Genomic DNA, 24,192 nt, shown 5'->3' with positions numbered 1-24,192 from the left:
CTCCTATCACACATTGTTCTAAACCTGTAGCAATGGGCTGAGTTACAGTTTTATATTATCTTAAAATATTTTGGTCAAAAAAATCCATGTGTTGTGGCCTGCCAGATATTCTGTATCTTTCAGGAGCAATAATCTTGGGTGTTTTTCAAAGTATCTGATATGCACAGCATTGAAAAATCTCATCCAGGGGGCTCCTGGGTTGGTCAAACATCTAACTCTTGATTTCGGCTCACGTAATGATCTCACAGTTCATGAGCCCAAAGCCTGTGTTGGGCTCTATGTTGTTGGCAGGGACCCTGCTTGGAATTCTCTCTCTCCCTGTCTCTCTGCCCCTCCCCCACTCACGCTCGTATGCATGCTCTCTCTCTCTCAAAAATAAACATTAAAAAAATCTCATTCAGAAAAAATTACTGTTTCTAAACGATCTAAACCCATAATCAGTAGCCAATTTGTAGCATTATAAGTTATAGACACCTGACCCTGTCTGACATGTTCGTTTTATTATAATAATTTAAATAATTAACATCTACAAAATGTTTGTGCCCTTCAGACTGCTTTATAGTCATTAATTATCAGAACTGCTCAACATTCAGTGTTAGTATTTTCATTTGCCTTGCGGGGAAATGAAGCACAACCATATGGGATAACTTCCCATGGGTGTCAAAGGAAGAGAATGAAGAGGCTCCTTACCTATGACAACTAATTTTCCATCTTGAGTACGATAATCATTGGTTTTCTAGGTAGGGATGAAAACACACCTCTCCTTCAAATATTTTACTCTGTATTCATCAATAGGAAGTTCAGTTCTCAAAATAATTCTTTTTTTTTTTTAATGTTTATTTTTGAGACAAGAGAGACAGAGCATGAACGGGGGAGGGTCAGAGAGAGAGGGAGATACAGAATCTGAAGCAGGCTCCAGGCTCTGAGCTGTCAGCACAGAGCCGGACACGGAGCTCGAACCCACAGACCGTGAGATCATGACCTGAACCAAAGTCGGAGGCTCAAAAAGTATGGCAGGATTTCTATTATTTCAGTTTTCAACTTAAAAAATCAATTAAAAAAACCCGACTATCAACAGATCACTGTATACTGCGAGTACCTCCTATTAATAAGAAAGGAAATGTCCAGTAAAGCATGAATAATAGAAATACTCCATAAACATTCTCAGGACAAAAGCCGTAGACATTTCTCGTGTGAATTATTAATTCTTTATTGTCTAGGGGGGAAAAAAAAACACTAGACTCTCTTCCAGAAGTCAAAAAAAAAGAGATATGGGTACTCATATTTAATTTTGACCTTTGAAACTATGATTTAGTATTACTCGACCTGGTACCTTTTTCATAGACCAAGATATCCTGGGGGCACTTTTCTACCTACAGACTGGACCCTATTAAAAATCACCCAATTATGAAAAACAACAATTAGGGAGCAAGTAATATTTTATTACAGCTTGAAACAGTCAAGACTGAAATGACCTACAGACTCCTATAAAAGGCCAATGGAGATCCCAGCTATGGATGGTGTACTTTTGCTTCGCTCCTCGCTGAGAAAGGGTCGCTCCGCTATATTATTGCCATGTCTTTTCAACTTTCTGGTGGCTCCAGGCGAGTCTGCTCACGAACTGGCCCAGGGCGGCTGTCTGGTGGAGGTCCAGGTTTCGGGGCTGGGAACGTATGCCGTGGGTCTGGAGCCGGGAGCAGCGTTTCTTTTACTCTTGGGAGCACTTCTTCCGGTGGAGGTTTCTGTAATGGTGGTGGGGGCTTCTCTGCTGGTTTTCTTGGAAATGAGCATGGCCTCCTTTCCGGGAATGAAAAGATGACCATGCAAAACCTCAACGACCGCCTGGCATGCTACCTGGACCACGTCCGAGCCCTCGAGGAGGCAAACGTAGACCTGGAGCAGAAAATCAAGGCCTGGTACGAGAAATACGGGCCCGGTTCTTGCCGGGGTCTAGATCATGACCACACGAGATATATCTCAGTCATTGAAGATCTTAAGAGACAGGTAAGAAATATAGATTTGCATACTTTTATGAGACTCTAGGTGTATATACACTAAAAAAAAAAAAAAAACAAAATATAAAATGTGCTTAAAATTTTTGCATGATGTAGAATTTGCTCACTCTCCATTCCCAGTGCTTAAAGCAGTAAGTGGAAAAAAAAAATGTAGTATTAAAAAAAAAATCATAGACAAATAGTTTCAAAATGGACATAATTGCTTTATTGATCTTATATTTGGCTCATATTTTTTGATCAAGAGAAATAAAAGTATCTGTGATTGTAAAAGCTTACACTTTGGCTCTTAAGCTCTGGACATTCATTATCTGAAGATAAAGCCAGATTCCTTTAATGTGGAAAAAATGATACTAAAATAGATACTTGATGGGTTGAGAAGATTAAGAATCACATTTAAATTCTGGACTCTCCCTCGACTTTCAGCACTTAGCATTTTGCACAATCTACCCTATTCAGGTTATTTCCATGGCCACCTGTAATGCCAGCATTATTCTGCAAAATGACAATGCCAGACTGACTGCTGATGACTTCAGGCTGAAGTAGGTGAAATAACGTAATTAATTGTAATAAAGGTAAATACGACCATTGGAGTAAAAAACAGACCTTTTGCTTTAAAAGCCAACATGTTTTTATGACATCAGACTAAATCCCTGAAGAAATTAAATGCACCCTTATAAAAAGAGCGATCATAAATTTTAAACATTTTAATTCAATGATTAAGCTCATTGGATGATAAAAACTCTGAATAAAGAACTCTTCCAAAATATTCATTATAAATCAGTAGGGATTCCAATTTGCCTATGCAATAAGCCTCAGGAGCATGCATAGAACATCCTATCCTTCATTATACAACATGTTGGAAACAGTTATGCTTTGCACCTGCCTACGGTTACAATTCTCAAGCGCTTTAATAACCTTTCAGGTATGAAAATGAACTTGCTCTACACCAGAGTGTAGAGGCCGACATCAATGGTCTTCACAGGGTTATGGATGAGCTGACCCTTTGTACAACCGACCTCGAGATACAGTTTGAAACGCTCAGTGAGGAATTGGCATACCTTAAAAAAAATCACGAGGAGGTAAGGGACCCTGCAGGGTAGCTTCAGATGTGACCTGATTTCAGTCCTCTGTCCACTTCAGAGCAGAGTTGGACTATCAATCAAAATTCTTCCTTGAGTGTTAAGACTGATCCTTTTTCCAGGAAATGAATGTCCTACAGTACGCGGCTGGGGGGGATGTGAACGTGGAGGTGAACGCAGCGCCAGGCGTGGACCTAACTGTCCTGTTGAACAACATGAGGGCCGAGTATGAGGACTTGTCTGAGCAGAACCGCAAAGACACGGAGGCCTGGTTTAATGAAAAGGTACATCTGTGGCCAATCACAGACCAAGGGCTTGGTCAGTAGACCATCGAGCCGCTCACTAACCCTTCTGATGATTATGCTACAGAGTGCCTCACTGCAACAACAGATTTCTGATGATTCAGGAGCAGCCACCACAGCCAGAAATGAGCTGATGGAGCTGAAACGCAATCTGCAAACCTTGGAAATAGAACTTCAGTCCCTCGTGGCCATGGTTCGTAGGAGTCACCATTGATTTGAATGAGTGTGTGTATATGTATGAACAAACACACATCTAACTAACTAAATATAACTAATTACATATAACCAAAAGTATAAAATGTGGTAAATGTAGTAAATAATAAGAATGTTGTCCATAAAACATTACTCCTTTTTTAAGTTTATTTATTTATTTTGAGAGAGAGCGCATGTGCACAAGCAGGGGAGGGGAAGAGTGAGATGGAGAGATAGAGAATCCTGAGCAGGCTCCACACTGTCAGCACAGAGCCCAATGTGGGGCTCGATCTCACGAACCACGAGATCATGACCTGAGCCAAAATGCAGAGTCAGACGCTTAACCAACTGAGCCATCCAGGCGCCCCCCATAGACTTCTGACTCACCAATCCCAAAGTTTAAAAATTAAACTTTCTCAATGGAGAGAAAATGTTTGTTTGAAAAACAAACAAACAAACAAAAAACCCCTGGCTAATGCAGATTTTCAACTGAAAGGATTTAGACCTCATATAAATGCTTCTTTCCACCTTGAGAATGTTTTAAATATGAATGCACTGTTTATCTACTGTCCATGCAAGCCTGGCTTTATTCTTCTTCCAGAAACATTCGTATGAATGCTCCCTGGCTGAAACTGAAGGTAATTACTGCCTCCAGCTCCAGCAGATCCAGGACCAGATTGGGGCAATGGAGGAAGAGTTGCAACAGATTCGCACAGAAACAGAAGGCCAGAAGCTGGAGTACCAACAGCTTCTAGATATCAAAATATTTTTAGAAAAAGAAATAGAAACGTATTGCAAATTACTAGATGGAGAAGAAAGGTAAATACTAACTTGTGAAAAAAAATTAATCTCACGTCCACTGGGTTTGCTCGGTATCACATGTGTGCCAGTATCATATTCTAGAATTTCCTACTCCAAGGATCATACCCACTGTGGTCTTGGGAATTTATTACTGCATCCAAGTGAAATGAAAACAAGCAGCCATGTGTAAGCCAAATCAAATATCTAAGTACATAAAGGGTGTGTATCTATATTTTTTTTTAATTTTTTTTAACGTTTATTTATTTTTGAGACAGAGAGAGACAGAGCATGAACGGGGGAGGGGCAGAGAGAGAGGGAGACACAGAATCGGAAGCAGGCTCCAGGCTCTGAGCCATCAGCCCAGAGCCTGACGCGGGGCTCAAACTCACGGACCGTGAGATCGTGACCTGAGCTGAAGTTGGCCACTTAACCGACTGAGCCACCCAGGCACCCCAAGGGTGTGTATCTATAATAACAGGACATCTAAATACCGAAGGTTAAACAATTCCTATACTCCAAGTGGAAAATTGCCTTCTATGATTTATTGGGGGAGCACATGTCCCATAACAACACACTCTATTTTATTGTTACTTCACCAGTTACCACACGTGCACCCTGTCTTAGGTGGGTTATTACGTTTTCATTTGAAAGAGGAACAATGACGACTTCATTGGAGAAGTGATCATAGCTTGTTAGCCAAGAGCAATAGCCCTGGAATTGTAGCCCTGGGCACACCTCACACCACTGGGTGAATTTGAACACATAGCTTAAACTCTTTAAATCCCAGTTTCCTTATTGGTAAGATTGTGAGAACACCAAAACCACACTCTTTACTCTTGACCATAGCACTTCACTATGTAGGTGAAGTGCTCATGAGAGTGGCTTGCACACAGAAGGGGACTTGGTAATCAGTGGCTATTACCAAATGCTTGCCTGTGGTCACACCGGGAGTCAGTTCTATCTCATGCATCTTCCAAGGCCAGTGTCAGTCCTCTACAATTTATTCTCATAGGAACTCAACAGTGATGCTCCCTCCTTCAAACTAAGGGCTCATTACACCGTTCATTATTCACTTCTTTTACTACATCTTTCATGCTGTTTTCCAGACAACTTCTTACATGCATGTACTTTATTTTCAATGGTGTAAACTGTGTCATCACTCTACATTTTCTATAGCAGCTAGCCCAGCGCCTTCTGCATTGTGACACCCCAAACATGTTCATTGGCCAGGTGATTGACTGAAAAGTCAGAGTGAAAACTTGTAGTCCCCGGATAGGGAGACAAAAGAGAAAATAGCTGGTCACAAGGGAATTTCTTATCGTAAACATTTATTTAATTTCCTCCTTCAGTACATTGAGGTCATGAGAGGCTTACTTATATGTCTCTTAGGCATAAGAGGAATTTAATTTTGTGGAAACTAGAACACCAAAACTTTTATTCCCAATTCATAGGTATTTATGAGCTTCCTTGTGAAAGAAAAAAAAAAGCAACAATTTACTCTTCTCTTCACAGAAAAAGCAAGTCCACATGTTACAAATCAAAAGGACGTGGGCCAATACATTCCGAAAATCAAGTCAAAGGTACAGAAGATTTTTTTTTTTTTACTTGGTATAAATCTTTTTGAAAGCAGCAGTTTTAATAAGTCACTTATTTGTACACTAAATCAAATTGTTTCTAAGATTGGGGTGCCTTGGTGGCTCAGTCGGTTAAGCCTCCGACTTTGGCTTAGGTCACAATCTTGCAGCTCCTGAGTTCGAGCCCTGCGTCAGGCTCTGTGCTGACAGTTCAGAGCCTGGAGCCTGCTTCAGATTCTAGGTCTTCCTTTCTCTCTGCCCTTCCCCTGCTCATGCTCTGTCTCTCAAAAATAAATAAACATTAAACAAAATTTTAATAAAAAATATAAAAAATTGTTTCTAAGGTTACTTGTAGCCAATGAAGGAATCAGGGGTCGTTATGGAAGTTCTTAATGTTTGTATTTTATATTCTTGTAGAAGAGATGTGGTCAAATTATAAACTTACTGAAATGGGGACTCAATCTCCATTTTTCTTACCTAGGACCTATTATTTTCCCAGTTTCAATGCTTTGGTGGAAGAGCTACTTTATTTTAAACCACAAAAAATAGGGCAGGTTGGTATTAAAAAGAAGACATTACTTGCTCCAGGCCAGTACCTGCCTGACACTTAGGTTGTTCACACTCTTAAACACTCATTGTTCTAAAAACAGTGGCAAGTATAAGGCAGTTCTGGGCCTCGCATAGGCTTCAAACACAGTATTATATCTCAATTTACTGCAAACTTACAAACACTATTTTTATTTTTGAATTTTTTAATGTCTGTATTTGACAGAGAGAGAGAGGGAGATGGAGTGCAAGCAGGGGAGGGGCAGAGAGGGAGGGAGACACAGAATCCAAAGAAGGCTCCAGGCTCTGAGTTGTCAGCACAGAGCCCCATGGGGGGGCTCAAACCCAGGAACCATGAGATCATTGCCTGAACCGAAGTTGGATGCTTAACAAACTGAGCCACCCAGGTGCCCAACAAATACTACTTTTAAAAGCCTACCATGAATGACTAAGTATCTTTCAACCCGTTAAGAATGAGTACTAGATTTGCATTTATTTTATTTTAGACTCAAAAGAAGAAATTGTCGTCAAAACAGTGGTTGAGGAACTAGATCAACTTGGCAATGTCCTTTCCCTGAGGGTCCACTCAGTTGAAGAAAAATCCTCCAAAATAAGCAACATTACAATGGAGCAAAGAGTACCTTCTAAAGCACCAAAGTGAGAAAACAAGTTATGAAGAAAAAAAAAAAAGCCTGCCTCTGCAGAATCCCATTGACTAAATAACCCAAGGAAATAATTTATTTCTGTTCTTAAAAAATGCAAGGGCTAGAATTTGGTTTCCTTCTCTACTCTTCTTTTTCTCATGTTCTTTCCATGTAATCTTTCTGAGAAGTAGGAGAAATCTTGCTCCATCTCAATGTTTTGTTTCTATCACAGGGGACTTTTTTTTTTTTTTTTGGCATTCATTAAAAATGTTTTCTGTTGCAATTTTTTCTGATGAGTCTGGTGCTTTTGAATTTCTATGGTTGATCCTAATGTGACAGATCTAAGGATTCTCTGGTAAAATAAAGTGCCTCACACAGTCACATTTACTTCAGTTCATGACAAGATAAGTTGGAAAGAGCACTAGCCCTAATCTCTGGTCCCAAATCTGTCCCCGATCCGCTACGTGAGTGAGTAGATGTCCTTGGGTTTCCATGGATGGGAAGAAGAGTGTCCCCATTGATCACTGGGATTTGCTCACCTTTTAATGGCTAGCCTGCATGGGCGATCAGTTAATGTTAGTTTGTTGAATCTGAATCTGGATAGCTGTTTTTCCATTTTGCAGCACCTTCATCTGTCTGCTCCTACCACAGTGGAGAAAGCCTATTGTTTCAGAATGGTGGAAGAAGCCTCAACAACAACAACAACAAAAAACATGTTCAAGGAACTAACTGACCCCATAGAATCCAGGAAAGATTCAGGACTTGGAAGAACCAAGTAGGATGGTGGACCAGGCTGAGGGCAGGGATATTGACAGGTGAATTTACCATGACAGTAATGATGCATAAGCCTCAGGGTCCCTCATTAGCACAGGAAGGGCCCTAGAATTATATCTGTATAGACATTTTTGTAAAATTTGTGCAAAACTAAGATAATTTTAGCACCATTGGTTAAGTCTGCTATCTCTACTCCAATTTCTCCTCTATCACTTTCCCTCATGTCTGGGGGTGACCTAGCATGTCTAAGATGGGTGACCATACAATTTATTATATAAATGTAACATTTGAGGGAAAGTAAAGGATGCAATTAGCCAGGCATATTAGCAGACATGAACTGACTTATCGTAAGCATATGGACATAAAGTCAACTTAAGCCAAAGACAGTTGAATTGAACATCGTGGAATATATTAATGAGGTTCTCATCATTTCCATGGGAGGCTTCTAGGACTATTCCCACTGCCCACCATGCCCATGTAGTGTCATTTCATAAAGGCACAGGGCTGCAAGTTGTAATATGAACGTATCTTATAGCACATAGCACCAGAAATATGTAGATAACAGAAGAAGATACAAGGTATGAAGTGCATGGAGCCAGAAGCTAGTCTATGGAAAATCTTTTAACTCATCAGATGTGTAAAACTGTAGAGAATTCATTTTCACCAATGCCTGCTAAAGACAAACATCTCCTCCTGTCAAGAATATAATGGGTAATGCAACATATTTGTTATTTTCAGTACTGCTTTATGCTCCTTATACACTAGAATTTTTATAAATTTTATTTTTGCACAATTCCTATAAGAAATGTTCGCATATGACAGGTCCATAAGTTATGAAAATTGCATTCCTCTGGGAGTGAGCACAAGACATATGGCTCTTTGTGACTCATTTTAACGCCCTCTACAGAACATCCACCCCAGAGAAAGAGCTCCATAACTACGTGGACAAGCTGATTCATGGAGGTCAGCCAGGCTCCCTCTTCACAATGAGCTTGCACAATAAGCCCACTGTCAAAGTGGCCATTATGGAGGCTGTACTTCAGTACATGTGTGTGACATCCCTCTCTCTCAGGCTGGTCAAGCTACTGACCTGTCATCAGCAGACATAAAAATGGAGTCCTTGAGATGGTACCATTTTTTAAGAAAGAAAACTAACCACATGCTTATCAGGATACTACTGGGTTCCTTTACCCTGCAGGGAACAGCAAATTTTCCTTAACGGAAGTAACACTTCATTCAAATATAGGTTTGCCTTTTAATTCCTATAGTACCTCTGCAGCACTACCATCGGAGACCAAAAATTGGATAAGCTTCAGGCCCTAGATCTACCTCTAGCAATTGGTTTAAAGTCAGAATAGAGAAAGTAAACCTTTTCTGGCTTCCTGAAGGATAAAACAGAGACAACTGGGGTAGGACAACAGTTGAAGAGGTAGGAGCTGAAATTTCTCCAGAACTGATGAAAGACACCAGTTCACAGATTAAAAGTCCTACACATCGAAATAAAATGAAATGCACATGGATCAGATCAAAGTAAAGCTAAAGACAAGATAAAAACAAAGCCACAATCTTACCAATAAGGAAACTGGGATTTAAAGAGTTTAAACCATGTGTTCAAATTCACCCAGTGATGTGATCTGCACCCAGGGCTACAATTCCAGGGCCGCCACTCTTAGCTGACAAGCTATGGTCACGTCTCTGATGAAATCGTCATTGTTCGTCTTGCAAATAGAATATCGTTCAAGTCAGGCAAATGGGGGGAAATGATTACCTTCAAATGAGTGGCAGCAAGAATGAATGCCAACTTCTCAACAGTTGGAATCCAAAAGAGAGTAGAATGATATCTTCAGTGTGCCAGGAGAAATCCTAAATGGCCAGTAAATGTATGAAAAGTGTTCAACCTCACCAGCAATCAGAGAAATGGAAGCGGAAACCACATGAGACGCCATTACACAACCTCCCGCTTGGCAAAACTTTTAAAATATTTGGCGCAACTTGTGCTATCTTCTGTTGAATTGTTTCCAGTTGGGGACTAGTATGAACAATACTACTATAAACATTCTGTACATGGTACCTGTGACGTGTGCACGAGTTTCTCTACACAGCAACTCACATATATACTGTCTACAAAAGATTCACTTCAAATATAACAAATACGGGTAGACTGAAAGTGAAAGGATGGAAGAAGATACACCATATAAACATTAATCCAAAAAATTGTTTTCAAATTTGTGAATATGTGGGGTGATGGATGTTCTTGACTTACTCTCTGGTGATCATTTTGTAATATATACATACATGGAACCATTATGTCATATATCTGAAACTTAATACAATGGTATATATGAATTATATATCTTAATTTTTAAAAATAAATTTTAATTTACTTTTAATAAATCACGAGTGGTTGTATTACTATCAGAAAAAGCAATCCTAAATATATTAAACAAGAAAACTTCAAAACACATGAAGAAAAACTAATAGAATAGAAAGAAGCAATAGACAAATCCATAAGAACACATTTTGCATTATTGCGTTTATAGCACATTTGTGACATAAAATAATTATAGAGATGGAGAACAGATTCATGGTTGCCAGGGGTTAGAGATTGGGAGGGAGGGGGTAGGTGTGACTATAAAGGGGTTAGCATGCAAGGGTCTTGTGAACATGGTACAATTAGGTATCTTGATTGCAGTGGTGATTTCATGAGGCTGCACATGTGATAAAATTGCATAGAGCTGCACATGCGTGCACATGCATGCACACACACAAATAAATGTGTGTACAACTGGCAGAATCTGAATAAATGCTATGGATTATATGAATGTCAATTTCCTGGTTTTAAAAGTACTACAGTTATATAAGGTGTTAGCACTGGGGGCCTGGGTGAAGGCTGCCCAGGACCTCCCTGAACATTTCTTTGCACATTTTTTGCACTTTTCTGTAAACCTATAATTATTTCAAAATAACTTTTTTTTTAATTTTAGAAGAAACCATAGGAGAAAAATCTTTATAACTTTGGTTTAGACATAAATTCACTACATATGACACCCAAAGCATAATTTGAAAAAAAATACATACATATATATATATATATATATATATATATATATATATGTTCATTTGGACTTCATCAATGTGAAAAATGTGTACTATTTAAGAAAATGGAAAGACAAGGGGTGCCTGTCTGGCTCAGTCGGAGGAGTGTGCAACTCTTGATCTTGGGGTCGTGAATGTGAGCCCCATATCGGATGTAGAGATTACTTAAGTAAATAAAACTTAAAAAAAATTTAAAGACATGGATTATGAGAAAATGCCTGCAAATCACTTATCTGATAAAGTACTTGTATCCAGATTCTTATACATAAAGAATCCTCATAACTCAATAGTAAGGATGCAAAATAATCCGATACATAAATGGGCAAAAGAATTGAACTGATGTCTCACCAAAGAAGAGATATGGGGGTGCCTGGGTGGCTCGGTCGGTTGAGCGTCCGACTTCGGCTCAGGTCATGATCTCACAGCTCGTGGGTTCGAGTGCCAGCCACATCGGGCTCTGTGCTGATGCTTGCTCAGAGCCTGGAGCCTGCTTCGGACTCTCTGTCTCCTTCCCACTTCCCCTCCCCCACTCCCACTCTATCTCTGTCTCTCAAAACTAACTAAATGTAAGACAAAAAAATTTTTAAGAAGAGATATGGATGGGAAGTGAGCACATGAAAAGATGTTCAACATTATGAGTCATTAAGGAAATGAAAATTTAGGCCACAATGAGATACCACCACACATCTATTACAATACATAAAACATATTTTTTAAACTGGCAATAGCAAGGGATGGAAAGGATAAGGAGCAACTAGGACTCTTATTCATTGTTGATGAAAATGCAAAATGGTACAACAACTTTTTTAAGTTTTATTTTTTATTTTGGTGAGGGGGGAGGTGGGAAAGAGAGAATCCCAAGCAGGCTCCGCACTGTCAGTGCAGAGACTGACATGGTGCTCGATCTCCCCAAGCACGAGATCATGACCTGAGCTGAGATCAAGAGTCAGAAGCTTAACAGATTGAGCTAGCCAGGCGCCCCATCAGTTTCTTATAATATTAAACATCCATCTATATATATGGCCCAGCAATCCCACTCCTTCATATTAAATAAAATCAAACTTACATTCACATAAAAACCTGTATGTGAATATTTATAGTGGCTTTATTCATATTTATCAAAAACTGGAAACAACTAGTGAGTGGATAAACAAACTGCAGTACGCCAAAAAAAGTGGAAAACAGTCCAATAAAAATTAACAAATGTTTAATAAATACACTCAACAGCATGGATGCATGTCAACTGCATTATGCCAACTGAAAAAGTCAGACTCAAAGAATTCACTGTCTAATTCCATGTATATCACATGGTGGGGCAAAACTACAGACCTAGAAAAGCGATCAGTGTTTGCCTGGAGTTGGGGCTGTGGGCAGAGACGGAGTACAAAGGGATACAGAGGAATTGGGGGTGGGGGGGGGGTCAGGGGACTGTTCTATATCTTGGTTATGGTAGTGGCTACATGACCATGTTTTTGGCAAAATCTATAGAACTGTAGGCTATAAAAGGCTAATTGTATTATGGATATATGAAACCTCAATAAATCTGATTAAGAAGAACTGGCAAAAAAAAAAAATCTTAAGGAATCCATTCTAAAGAAAAATGTGAACATGTTCAGCATTATCAATAATAGCAATAAGCTGGAAACAATCTGAAGGTCCCTTAGTAAGAGAGTGGTTGAACAAATTACTTAAAATTAGGTTTGGCTCCGAGTAACAGTACGAGAATAACAGGACTTTATACAATTAGAAGTTTCTTTCTTTCACGCATAAAACTGCAGAAGTAGAGCATTCAGGGCTATGATGACAGCTTTGCACCAGAACACCAACAGAAACCCAGGTTGTTTTCAGCTTTCCACTTTACCAGAGCCAGAATGTGGCCTTGGCTCATGGTCCAAGGGGAAGCACCAACCATCAGATCCAGCCATCACACCCATGCCAGCAGGATGAAGGAAAACGAGAAGATGGGACAAAGACTTGTGTCAGCTTCCTCTTAATTTTTTTAATGTTTATTTATTTTTGAGAGAGAGAGAGACAGACCGACAGAGTGCAAACGGGGGAGGGGCAGAGATAGAGGGAGACACAGAATCTGAAATAGGATCCAGACTCTGAGGTGTCAGCACAGAGCCCGATGTGGGTGTCAAACCCACGGACCATGAGATCATGACCTGAGCAGAAGTTGAACGCTTAACCGACTGAGCTACCCAGGCGCCCCTCAGTTTCTTCTTAAAGTTTCCAGAACATGCCACATATACTCCTGCTTGTATCACATTGGCTAGCTTAATCACGTTGTCACAATTAGCTGCAGAGAATGCCTGAAAAAGCAGTCTTTATTGTGGGCAGACATTGCCCAGTTAAAAATTTGGGGGTCAACCGACAGTTTCTACCACATTAGGCACCTACTCATGCTCTAAGGCATATTATGTACAGTGAACAAAGCAAGTTAGAGAACAGTGCATATAACACAGATGATTCACGTGTGGCACTTGTGTATTTACATACTATGCATGTGTGCAAATGAACAGAAAACCAGTTGGAGGGTGCAAACAGCTGGAAGGGTACACTGGGAGAGTAGGGAGGACAAAAACGAGGAGGGACTTTGATATTTTATTGGATATCATTACACACTGCTACATTTGTTTACATCAAGAACGTTTTCATGCAGAACAAAATGGTGGTTGCCGGGGCCTTGAGAGGGGGGAATATGGGATAGGTTTGTAAAAGGGCCCAAACTTCCAGTTAGAAGATGAATAAGTTCTGAGGACTTAACATGTAGCATGGTGACTACAGTTAATTATATTGTATTGCATACTTGAAATTTGCTGAGAGTAGATCTTAGGAGTTTTCCCTCTCACACACACAAAGGTAACTTGTGAAGCAGTGGATATGGTAATTAAATTGACTGTGAGAATCATTTCACGGTGTATCCATGTATCAAATCATGACATTGTACATTTTAAATATATTACAATTTTCTTTGTCAATTATATCTCAATAAAGCTGGAAAAAATAAATAAAAACTTGGGCGAAAAGAATAGAATGTACAAAGTTGATCAAAATCACTAGGCAAATATCAATTGCATTTCTTTACATAGTAAAATTTATCTAGAAAATGTGATTTCTAAAAGATGTCTTTGGGGCTCAGTTAGTTGAATGTTCAGCTCTTAATTTCAGCTCAGGTCATGATCTCAAGGTTCATGAGTTCAAGTCCCACACTGGGCTCTGTGGTGACAGTGCAGAGTCTGCTTGGGATTCTTTCTCTCCCTCTCCTCCCTGCCCTTCCCATGCTGTCTCTCAAAATAAATAAATAAACATTTTAAAAATAAAAATAAAAGATATCCTCAACAACAATATTAGATAAATATCTGGAAGTTGTTCTAAAAAATGATATGAAAGCACATATGGAAAAATAACTTTTTACTAATGGAAATTGAGGAAGACCTCAGTGAATGGAAAGGATATTCAATTTTCTGGATATACACAATATCATAGGGATGTCAAATTTTCTCAAATAGTTTTAAAGATTTAAGGCACATCTTAAGATCTTATTGTATTTAAAAAGCTGATTTTAAAATTTATATAAGAGGAATTGGGATGAGCACTGGGTGTTGTATGGAAACCAATTTGACAATAAATTATATTTTAAATTTATTTTTTAATGTTTATTTATTTTTGAGACAGAGAGAGACAGAGCATGAACAGGGAAGGGTCAGAGAGAGAGGGAGACACAGAATCTGAAGCAGGCTCCAGGCTCTGAGCTGTCAGCACAGAGCCCGATGCGGGGCTCGAACTCAGACCGTGAGATCATGACCTGAGCCGAAGTCGGAAGCTCAAACGACTGAGCCACCCAGGCGCCCCAACAATAAATTATATTTTTAAAAAGAATGAAAAAAAAAGAGGAATGGAGAAATAAAAATTGACTTGATGGCAAGGAGTTGGTGGAGTTCTTGCCTTACCAAATATCATGTTATATTATGGAGCAATTGTGACAAAAATGATATGGTTCTGGCACAGATAGAAAACTGGTACCAAATGAATCCTCACCTATATGAAGATTTTCTTAAGGACAGAGGAGGCAGTGAACACTTTCTTTATTGACAATATGGCACTACAGGGAAAGGATGGCACCATTCAGTAAATATGCTCAAAGTATCATTATCCACATTTTTTTAAATATTTACTTATTTTTGAGAGAAAGAGAGAGAGGGAGAGAACAAGTGGCAGAGGGGCGGTGGGGGGGGGGGTGGTGGCGCGGTACAGAGGATCCAAAGCAGATAGCAGAGAGCCCGACGTGGGTCTCAAACTTATGGGGAGATCATGACCTGAACTCAAATCCAATGCCCTACCGACTGAGCCACCCAGGTGCCCCCATGATCCACATTTTTAAAAATGAAATTTGATTCTGTATCAAAGATTCAAAAAAAAAGAATACTAAAAAATTATTCCAAACTACCAAAGCCTTAAATGTGAAAGGCAAAATGATTCAATGTTTAGAAAACAAAATAAAATATTTGTATGAGCTTGGAGAATTAATCATTTCTTAAATAAGATAATAGAGGGGCGCCTGGGTGGCTCAGTCGGTTGAGCGTCCGACTTTGGCTCAGGTCACGATCTCGCGGTTCGTGAGTTCGAGCCCCGCGTCGGGCTCTGGGCCGATGGCTCAGAGCCTGGAGCCTGCTTCTGATTCTGTGTCTCCCTCTCTCTCTGCCCCTCCCCCATTCATGCTCTGTCTCTCTCTGTCCCAAAAATAAAAATAAACGTTAAAAAAAAAAAAAAAATTAAAAAAAAAAAAATAAGATAATAGAATCACAATCCAAAAATAAAGAGTGATAAATTCAACCTGTTTAACAATGAAATGATAATGGATTAATATCCAGAATATATAGCACACTCCTACAACTCAACAACAAAAAAACAATATGACTCTAAAAATGGGCAAAGAACTTGAATAGACATTCCTCCAGAGAAGATATTCAAATGGCCAACAAGCACGTGAAAAGATGCTCAACATCACTAATCATTAAGGAAATGCAAATCAAAACCACAAGAAGACACCACCTGATGTGCATTAGGATGGCCACAATAAAGAAAAGAAAAAAAAGAAAATAACAAATGTTGGCGATGATGTGCAGAAATTGGAACCCTTGTGCATTATGGATGGAAATGTGAAATAATGCAGCTACTATGGAAAGCAGTATGGCATTTCCTCAAAAAATTAAAAATAGAATTACCATAAGATCTAGTAATTCTACTTTCGAGAAGTAGAATTCCCATGGGAAATAAAAGCAGGGACCTGAACAGATATTGTATACCCATGTTGATAATAGCTTTAATCACAATAGCCAAAAGGTAAACGCAACTCTAATGTCCATCAACTGATGAATGGATAAACAAAATATAGTATATACATGCAATGGAATATTATTCAGCCTTAAAAAGAAAAGAAATTCTGACACATGATACAATATGGTTGAAACTTGAGGACATTATGCTAAAGGGAATAAGCCCATCACCAAAAGACAAATAATGTATGATTCTACTTATCCAAAGTGCCCAAAACAGTGACTGGCACATAACAGATGTTTACTACATATTTATTAAATAAACGAATGAATGAATCTGTAACAGCCTCACATAATAAATATTCATAGAAATTGTGCCCACAAGTCAATTTCCAGATGTTTCAAAATTTTCCAAAATATTCAGGGTTTTCAATAAATATATGGGAATCCACACCCAGTAAATAATTAGTCTACTGATGACTTTCACCTAAGCTAAACCACAGTGAAATAAAAACAGACGAAACATTTCCTTCTAGGTTTGCTTTAGATTTTTGCAGGGTCAGGAAATACGTTAATGTCCTTCCAAACTCCCGCAACACATAAGAGCAATTAGGGGTGTGTTCCTAATTGCCAAAATGGATAAGAGAAGACAACTATCCCCCAACATAAGTGTCAACAGGAGATGACGCACATCAGCCAAAATGGAGGTTCCCATTAGAAACAGTGCCAAGAGGGAGGGAAAACTAATAATGGAAGGACCATTTGAGGGGAATAACACGAGTCTGTGCTCTACTTACGTGGAAAGAACTGTGAAAATAAAAGTAGGAAAGGTCTCAGAAGCATCAATATCTATTAGCATAATAGCCCAAAACCATGACGCCAGATTTTTACTGTGTGATGGACGGACGAGTTTTATCTTCTAAGGATGGAAGTGAAGAGTGACTCACTCACCATTTAAAGATGTAATAAGGAAACTGACATTACTCCACCCAGACCAATTTCTCAGATAACCACCAACCTGAGGGCAACTGCCCTCCTACAGAAAGGAGCCCAGCTAAGTTAGTTACTAATTAGGAAAAATCATCCAATTATGCTAACTTGCTGAGGCTGGCAAGCCATGTTTTACTCTATGTAGGCAGAATTTCATCCAGAGCACACTTGGGAATTGTCTATAAAAAGGCAAACAGAAGAGTTGAGGAGACGAGGCACTCCATTCTGACTTCCTCCGAGACAGCTGTGCAACGCGCTTGTCCTGACACCATGTCTCTGCGACTTTCCAGCGGGTCCAGGAGGGCCTGCTCCCGTCCTACCGCAGGGTCCCTCAGGCTCTCTGGCGGGGGAGCCGGCTTTGGAGTTGGAAATGCTTGCAGCATGCCCGGAATTGGAAGCAGTTTCTCCTGTGCCTTTGGGGGCAGTTCATCAGGAGGCAACACAGCGGGAAGCAATCTCTGTGCTGGCTTTACACTGAATGAGGGCGGCCTCCTGTCGGGCAACGAGAAGGTGACCATGCAGAACCTCAACGACCGGCTGGCCTCCTACCTGGAGAATGTGCGCGCCCTGGAGGAGGCCAACGCCGACCTGGAGCAGAAGATCAAGGGCTGGTATGAGAAATTTGGGCCTGGTTCCTGCCGTGGTCTTGATCACGACTATAGTAGATACTTCCCAATAGTTGACGATCTTAAAAATCAGGTAAGAAATTACACTTCACAATCATGTTTATTTCTAAACGTTCTTTTCCTTTCTTCACTGAATACTAAAAACACTTATCGTCCCTATGTGTAATTTCTTAAGGAAATTTCAATTTAGCATTGGAAATAAGCATTGAGTAGATTCAGTTGGTGAAACTCATGATAAAAATGTCACTGACTAGTAACTATATTAATTTTTATTATTTCCATTCCCTACTCTAAAAAAAAAATACTTGTATCTTATTGGCTGTAATAAATTGCCTTTTAAAAGTCAAACCCCCCTTTTCCAGATCATTGCTTCCACCACCAGCAATGCTAATGTTGTTCTGCAGATTGATAATGCCAGGCTGACAGCGGATGATTTCAGACTCAAGTAAGTAGGCTCAGAGAGTGAAAAGGATACATGGTGATTGATGCAAAACATTAAATTTAATTTATTTTTTGATCCCTCCATTAAATATTACCAACTCTTATTCTAATACTGGTAGAACACTTGGATTTAAGCAGAATATAAAAAATAAACAGAATGTTATTACTTCTTTATATTTGGCTATGAAATATAAAGTATGAACTGCTATAAAAGCAGCATCCCATCCCCTAGTTTCTTTTCTGCCAAAGAAATGCCTCAAATTAAAGAAAATAATAGCTCTTATATATACAATATACTTTGAAAATGTCTCTGTGGCCAAACCTCCCACTTCAAAAGTCCAGACTTCTAGTGTTTGATCACTGATTGGTGACTATTTCTCCCACCATATGACATCCTGGAAAATCATTAATATTCTCTAAGGTATGAAAATGAGCTGGCTCTTCATCAGAGTGTAGAGAGTGATGTCAACGGGCTACGCAGAGTTCTGGATGAAATCACCTTGTGCAGAACAGATCTGGAGATTCAGTATGAAACTCTCAGTGAGGAGATGACTTACCTGAAAAAGAACCATAAAGAGGTAAGAGCTGTCTGCGCACATTTTGCTATCCCTCTGCAGATACCTTCCATCTGACAGAAAATAATGCGCTTGACTTCTTAAATAAGAAATTGGTACTAAAGACCCATTGTCAGACAAGCATGAGGCCTGAGTTGTCTTGAGGAATGGCCTCATATTTGTCTAGATTCACCCTTGCTTGCTCTCTCATCAAGTTTCCCATGGAGGGGTGGGGAGGGGGGAATCCTGTTTTCCAGATCAATCAGGGTTACAAGAGTAGTGTTTGGCTAGGTAATTATAGCTAAGTTAAAATGATACAGTTAAGAGATTACATCTAATTACATAAATATACTATAAGCATATCCTAAGAAAACTAGATCTAAATTTCTATGTAATAGTGAAAGACTCAAAACACATAAGCATTTACTTTATACACGCAGTAAATATATACATTTAATATTGATGTATATTCTTTTAAAAAAAAATTTTTTTAGTGTTTATTTATTTTTTAGAGAGATAGAGAGACACGAGTGCAAGTGGGGAAGGAGCAGAGAAAGAGGAAGACACAGAATCTAAAGCAGGCTCCAGGCTCTGAGCTGTCAGCACAGAGCCTGACACGGGGCTCGAACTCACTAACTGTGAGACCATGACCTGAGCTGAAGTCGGCTGCTTAACTGACTGAGCCACCCAGGCACCCCTTGATGTATGTTCTTAATAGATGTATCTATAAAAATAGTGAGACTGAAAATAAATTGTTATATCAAAAATTTTTCTTCCAAATGAAGAGTATACCTCAAAGTGGTCATTGTTGGAAGCTACTTCGAAATCAGATCATACAGCCACTGTTCCTAAGACACAGCTTTGGGATTGCTTTCAGAACCACTGTTTTCTGGGGAAAAAAAATCTTTATTCTTTGAAAGTGAATTTGATATTTTTAAACAGCCAAAAGGCTTCTACAGTCAAGCCTACTAGTTAACACAGGAGATCAAGCTAAAAATGCTACTTGATTAGTCATGAGGCTGTCTTATAAAAAAAACTACTTAAAAAACAACATTTATATGGATATATGGGTTCAACTGTGGGTATAGCCCATGGTTGTTACTGAATACATTTTTGATAAATTAAATACAATTGACTTTTTTAATGCTTCACTCACAGACAAACCCACATGCATCTTTTTTTTTTAATGTTCATTTATTTTTAAGAGAGAGAGAGAGAGAGAGAGAGCGTGCACAGGTATAGGAAGGGCAGAGAGAGAGGGGGAGACACAGAATCCGAAGCAGGCTCTAGGCTCCAAGCTGTCAGCACAGAGCCCGATGAGGGGCCCGAACTCACAGACCTGAGATCATGACCTGAGCCAAAGTCAGATACTTAACCGACTGAGCCACCCAGGCACCCCTATTAATTATAAATAGACAAACATTTATAAATATAAATAAACATAAATACTTATAATTATTTCAATTGTTCAGAATTATTCAGACTCAGCCCCTCAACCCTGTCCATGCCGTGTTCAGGATGTAGCTGAGTCAAGAACACATGGAAGCTGCTCTCTAAGTGGAAGGAAGACCAGTCTACCAATGTGGAGACATTTCAGTTGTAAATGAATAGAATAAGAGATGACAGATAATTCATTTTAAAGATCTTAAGGAATTAAGACTTTCTGTGCAACAGAACTAAAACCAACGGAGTTATAAAAGCAGGACTTCGGTTCACCATATGGAAGAGCTCTGGAACAATTTAAAAAATTCTCCCATAAGGAAACAGGCTGCTTCGTGAGACGGGAATATAAAAAGTAGAGAAGGGTCGTTGCTTAGCTGGGGGCGGGGGGCGGGGGGTGGGGATGTACAGCCAAATGTACTCTAAGCATCCTTCCAAAGCTATGCCTCTGGACTGTCTGTGAGATCCCTGCATACCTGAGCAGCACACTTTTTGGCCTCCAGGAAATGCAGGCCCTGCAGTGCGCGGCGGGCGGGAACGTGAACGTGGAGATGAACGCGGCGCCCGGCGTGGACCTCACGGTCCTGCTGAACAACATGCGGGCCGAGTACGAAGACCTGGCCGAGCAGAACCGCAGGGACGCGGAGGCCTGGTTCAACGAGAAGGTGAGTCTTGCCCAGAGAACAATCCCTCCGCATCTTAGTGACAGTCACAAAACTAAGATATGCTCCCTCGTTTATACCTTTTCAGAGCGCTTCGCTGCAACAGCAGATCTCCGAGGACGTCGGGGCCACCACCTCAGCCCGGAATGAACTGACTGAAATGAAACGCAATCTCCAAACACTGGAAATTGAACTTCAGTCTCTCCTAGCCACGGTAGGCAAAGGACGAATTCCCACCGTCTCCTGGGGTATCCTTGCAAATATGCGCCAGTTGGGGGCGCCTGAGTGGATCAGTTCCTTAAGCTGAGTTAAGTTCTGACTTAGGCTCAGGTCATGATCTCCTTGCTTGTTGCTCCTGGATTCCAGGCGTGTTTCTTGTGCTGACAGCTCGGAGCCTGGAGCCTGTTTCAGATTCTGTGTCTCCCTCTCTCCCTGCCCCTGCTCACCTGCTCATGCTCTCTCTCTTTCAAAAATAAATAAATGTTAAAAAAAAATTTTGTTTTTAAAATATGCACCTATTGGTTTTAAGGCCCCTAACCCTTGTGGAAACATATCCACATACACATTTATGTAACTAACTTAGAACATAAGAAAAGAATAGGATTTTACATAGAACGGCCAAAACAGCCACATTCATGTCTCCAGTTTATTCAACCAGAGACATGTGCTCCTTTTTAAGAATTTCACAGTCTTAACCATGTGTCAGTGTGAAATTGAACACAATTGTAGACAAAGTTCACAAGAGAAGAAAATCATCTATCAGAGCAAATTTCTGCCTATCTGTATCTGCCTCAGGTTCTTTCTTGTTCCCTGATAGAAACACTCCCTGGAGTGCTCCCTGACCGAGACCGAAGGGAACTACTGCACGCAGCTCGCCCAGATCCAGGCTCAGATCGGGGCCCTGGAAGAACAGCTGCACCAGGTCCGAACCGAAACAGAGGGCCAGAAACTGGAGTACGAGCAGCTGCTCGACATCAAGGTCCACCTGGAAAAGGAAATTGAGACCTACTGCCTCCTCATCGGTGGAGATGATGGGTGGGTAAAACAAATTTATAGGGACGATGTCCTGTACTGAAGTCCACTTGAAACTTAGATCCCTGGAAAGTGAATGTAAACTAACATGACTGTATTTATTGTCACAAATGCTAAAGATTAAACAGAATACGGGCCTGCCAACATACAAATTAGCAACATCTGACAAAACCAAAAGATGACAAGCCTGTATTAAAGGTATGACAAAAATATCACCTCTAGATACTAAGGCAGAGTCGTCCCAACTGTGTAACCCACGGCAACTGTTCTCACCAAATAGCTAAAGAAAATGCAAGAGTGAATCTAGAATTAAAGGGGTTCCCTCTGAATCACTCTTTGGTGATGTTTCCAACGATATGTGTTCACAGGGCTTGCAAGTCTGGAGGTTACAAGTCTAAAGATTATGGATCTGGAAACATGGGAAATCAAGTCAGAGGTAATTAAAATGAAATTCTGTGTGTGTGTGTGTGTGTGTGTGTGTGTGTGTGTGGTTTTTTTTAAAGTTTGTTTATTTATTGGGAGGGGAGGGACAGAGAGACAGGGAAACCAAGAATCTCAAGCAGGCTTTGCACTGCCAGCACAGAGCCCCATGCAGGGCTCAAACTCACCAACCGTGAGACCACAACCCAAGCCAGAATCAAGAGTCAGATGCTCAGCCGATTGAGCCACCAGGCACCCCAAAATGGAATTGTGTTTTTATGCTGTCGTATTTCACTTGCAATGTCCAGCTTGGTTGTTTTTGTATTAGGCTTAATGAGAACAGATATGATAAAGATTTATAGTAGATATCAGTGTGTGCTGGGTGTCTAACTTTAGTGATATGTGCTAATTTTAAACAGTGGAATATGTCACCATGTTTTTAGCGAGCCAAGAAATAAAAATTCACCAAAAGTTTATCTATTTGTGCTTCCTACATAGTCCATGCTATTCAAAAGTCTATTAGTCCTTTAACTGATATAATTTCTTATTCATCTTTTCTTTCAGTTTTTTCATTGTGGTAAAATATACAGAACATAAACATTACCATCTTAATGATTTAAAGGATACAGTGCAGTGGCACTAAGTACATTTATGTTGTGGTACAACCATCAACACCATCCATCTGTAGAACTCTTTTCATCCTGTTCTACAACTATTGAACAATAGCTTCCCATTACCCCCTCCTCCCAGCCCCAGGCAACCAGCCTGCTACTTTCCTTCTCTATACATTTGACTACCCTAGGTCCCTCATACAAGGGAAATCATACAATATTTGTCTTTTTGTGATTGACTTCTTTCACTTAGCATAGTATCTTCAAGATTCATCTATGTTGTAGCATGTGTCAGAATTTCCTTCCTTTTGAAGGCTGAATAACATTCCATTGTATGGATATACCGTATTTTATGTATCTATTTATTCATCCATTGGTGGACACTTGGGCTGCCTCCACATTTTAGCTATCGTGATCTTATTAATCTTTTATCAACTCTCTAAAATCTCCTTTTAAATTTTAATTTTTAGATCTGGCCAAAGCCATAGTGGTTAAGAAAGTTCTTGAGGAGGTAGACCAACGAAGCAAAATACTTACCACCAGGCTGCACTCCCTGGAAGAGAAATCTCAAAGCAATTGATTCGAGACACAAGAGAGAGAATTTGGCAAATACTATCTAAGAAGAGAGAGCATTGTGTCTGGAAAAATGAGCAAGCCTAAGAAAAATGCCTGTCCTGTTTTCTTTCTGTTACTGAAATATGAGCACCGTCTGGGCAATCAATAGTGGTATCTCCCCACTCATCTGGAAGAATGTCACATACAAATATGATGACTTGATTGTCCTACAGAAAACGTCAGTTCTTTGTATTCAATAAACCTTCTTCCTTTAGCAAGTTACCACGGGTGGTATTGTCTTATCTTTAAAACGTTCATGTCTGTGGTACACATGTATGAACATCTAACAGCTTTTTTTATTATTATTTGTTTTTACATTTGATTTATTTTTTTGAGAGACAGAGAGACACAGAGCATGAGCGGGGAAGGGGCAGAGAGAGGAAGACACAGAATCCGAAGCAGGCTCTAGGCTCTGAGCTGTCAGCACAGAGCCCAACATGGGGCTCGAACTCACAAACCACGAGATCATGACCTGAGCTGAAGTCGGACGCTTAACCGA

General features: G+C 39.9%; 2 protein-coding genes across 2 annotated transcripts; both read left to right on the top strand.

The window, feature by feature from the left end:
- The first annotated feature begins 1,575 nt into the window (after nt 1-1,575).
- Nucleotides 1,576-7,367, top strand: KRT26 (keratin 26). The gene is made up of 8 exons (XM_007085820.2): nt 1,576-2,004; nt 2,472-2,554; nt 2,938-3,094; nt 3,217-3,378; nt 3,464-3,589; nt 4,190-4,407; nt 5,902-5,969; nt 7,016-7,367. Exons 1-8 carry the CDS (start codon nt 1,576-1,578, stop codon nt 7,168-7,170), a joined length of 1,398 nt encoding a protein of 465 aa, XP_007085882.1. The 3' UTR covers nt 7,171-7,367.
- Nucleotides 7,368-17,562: 10,195 nt separating this feature from the next.
- KRT25 (keratin 25) lies at nt 17,563-23,855 on the top strand. Its single transcript, XM_042966288.1, has 8 exons — nt 17,563-17,991; nt 18,281-18,363; nt 18,781-18,937; nt 20,857-21,018; nt 21,104-21,229; nt 21,833-22,050; nt 22,416-22,483; nt 23,549-23,855. The coding sequence occupies exons 1-8, from the start codon at nt 17,563-17,565 to the stop codon at nt 23,656-23,658; spliced, it is 1,353 nt and encodes a 450-aa protein (XP_042822222.1). The 3' UTR covers nt 23,659-23,855.
- The last annotated feature ends 337 nt before the right edge of the window (nt 23,856-24,192 follow it).

The sequence above is a fragment of the Panthera tigris genome, chromosome E1, assembly GCF_018350195.1.
Source record: "Panthera tigris isolate Pti1 chromosome E1, P.tigris_Pti1_mat1.1, whole genome shotgun sequence".
Lineage (NCBI taxonomy): Eukaryota > Metazoa > Chordata > Mammalia > Carnivora > Felidae > Panthera > Panthera tigris.
Note: the sequence above shows the minus strand (reverse complement) of the source record. Positions and strands in the feature narration are given on the sequence as shown.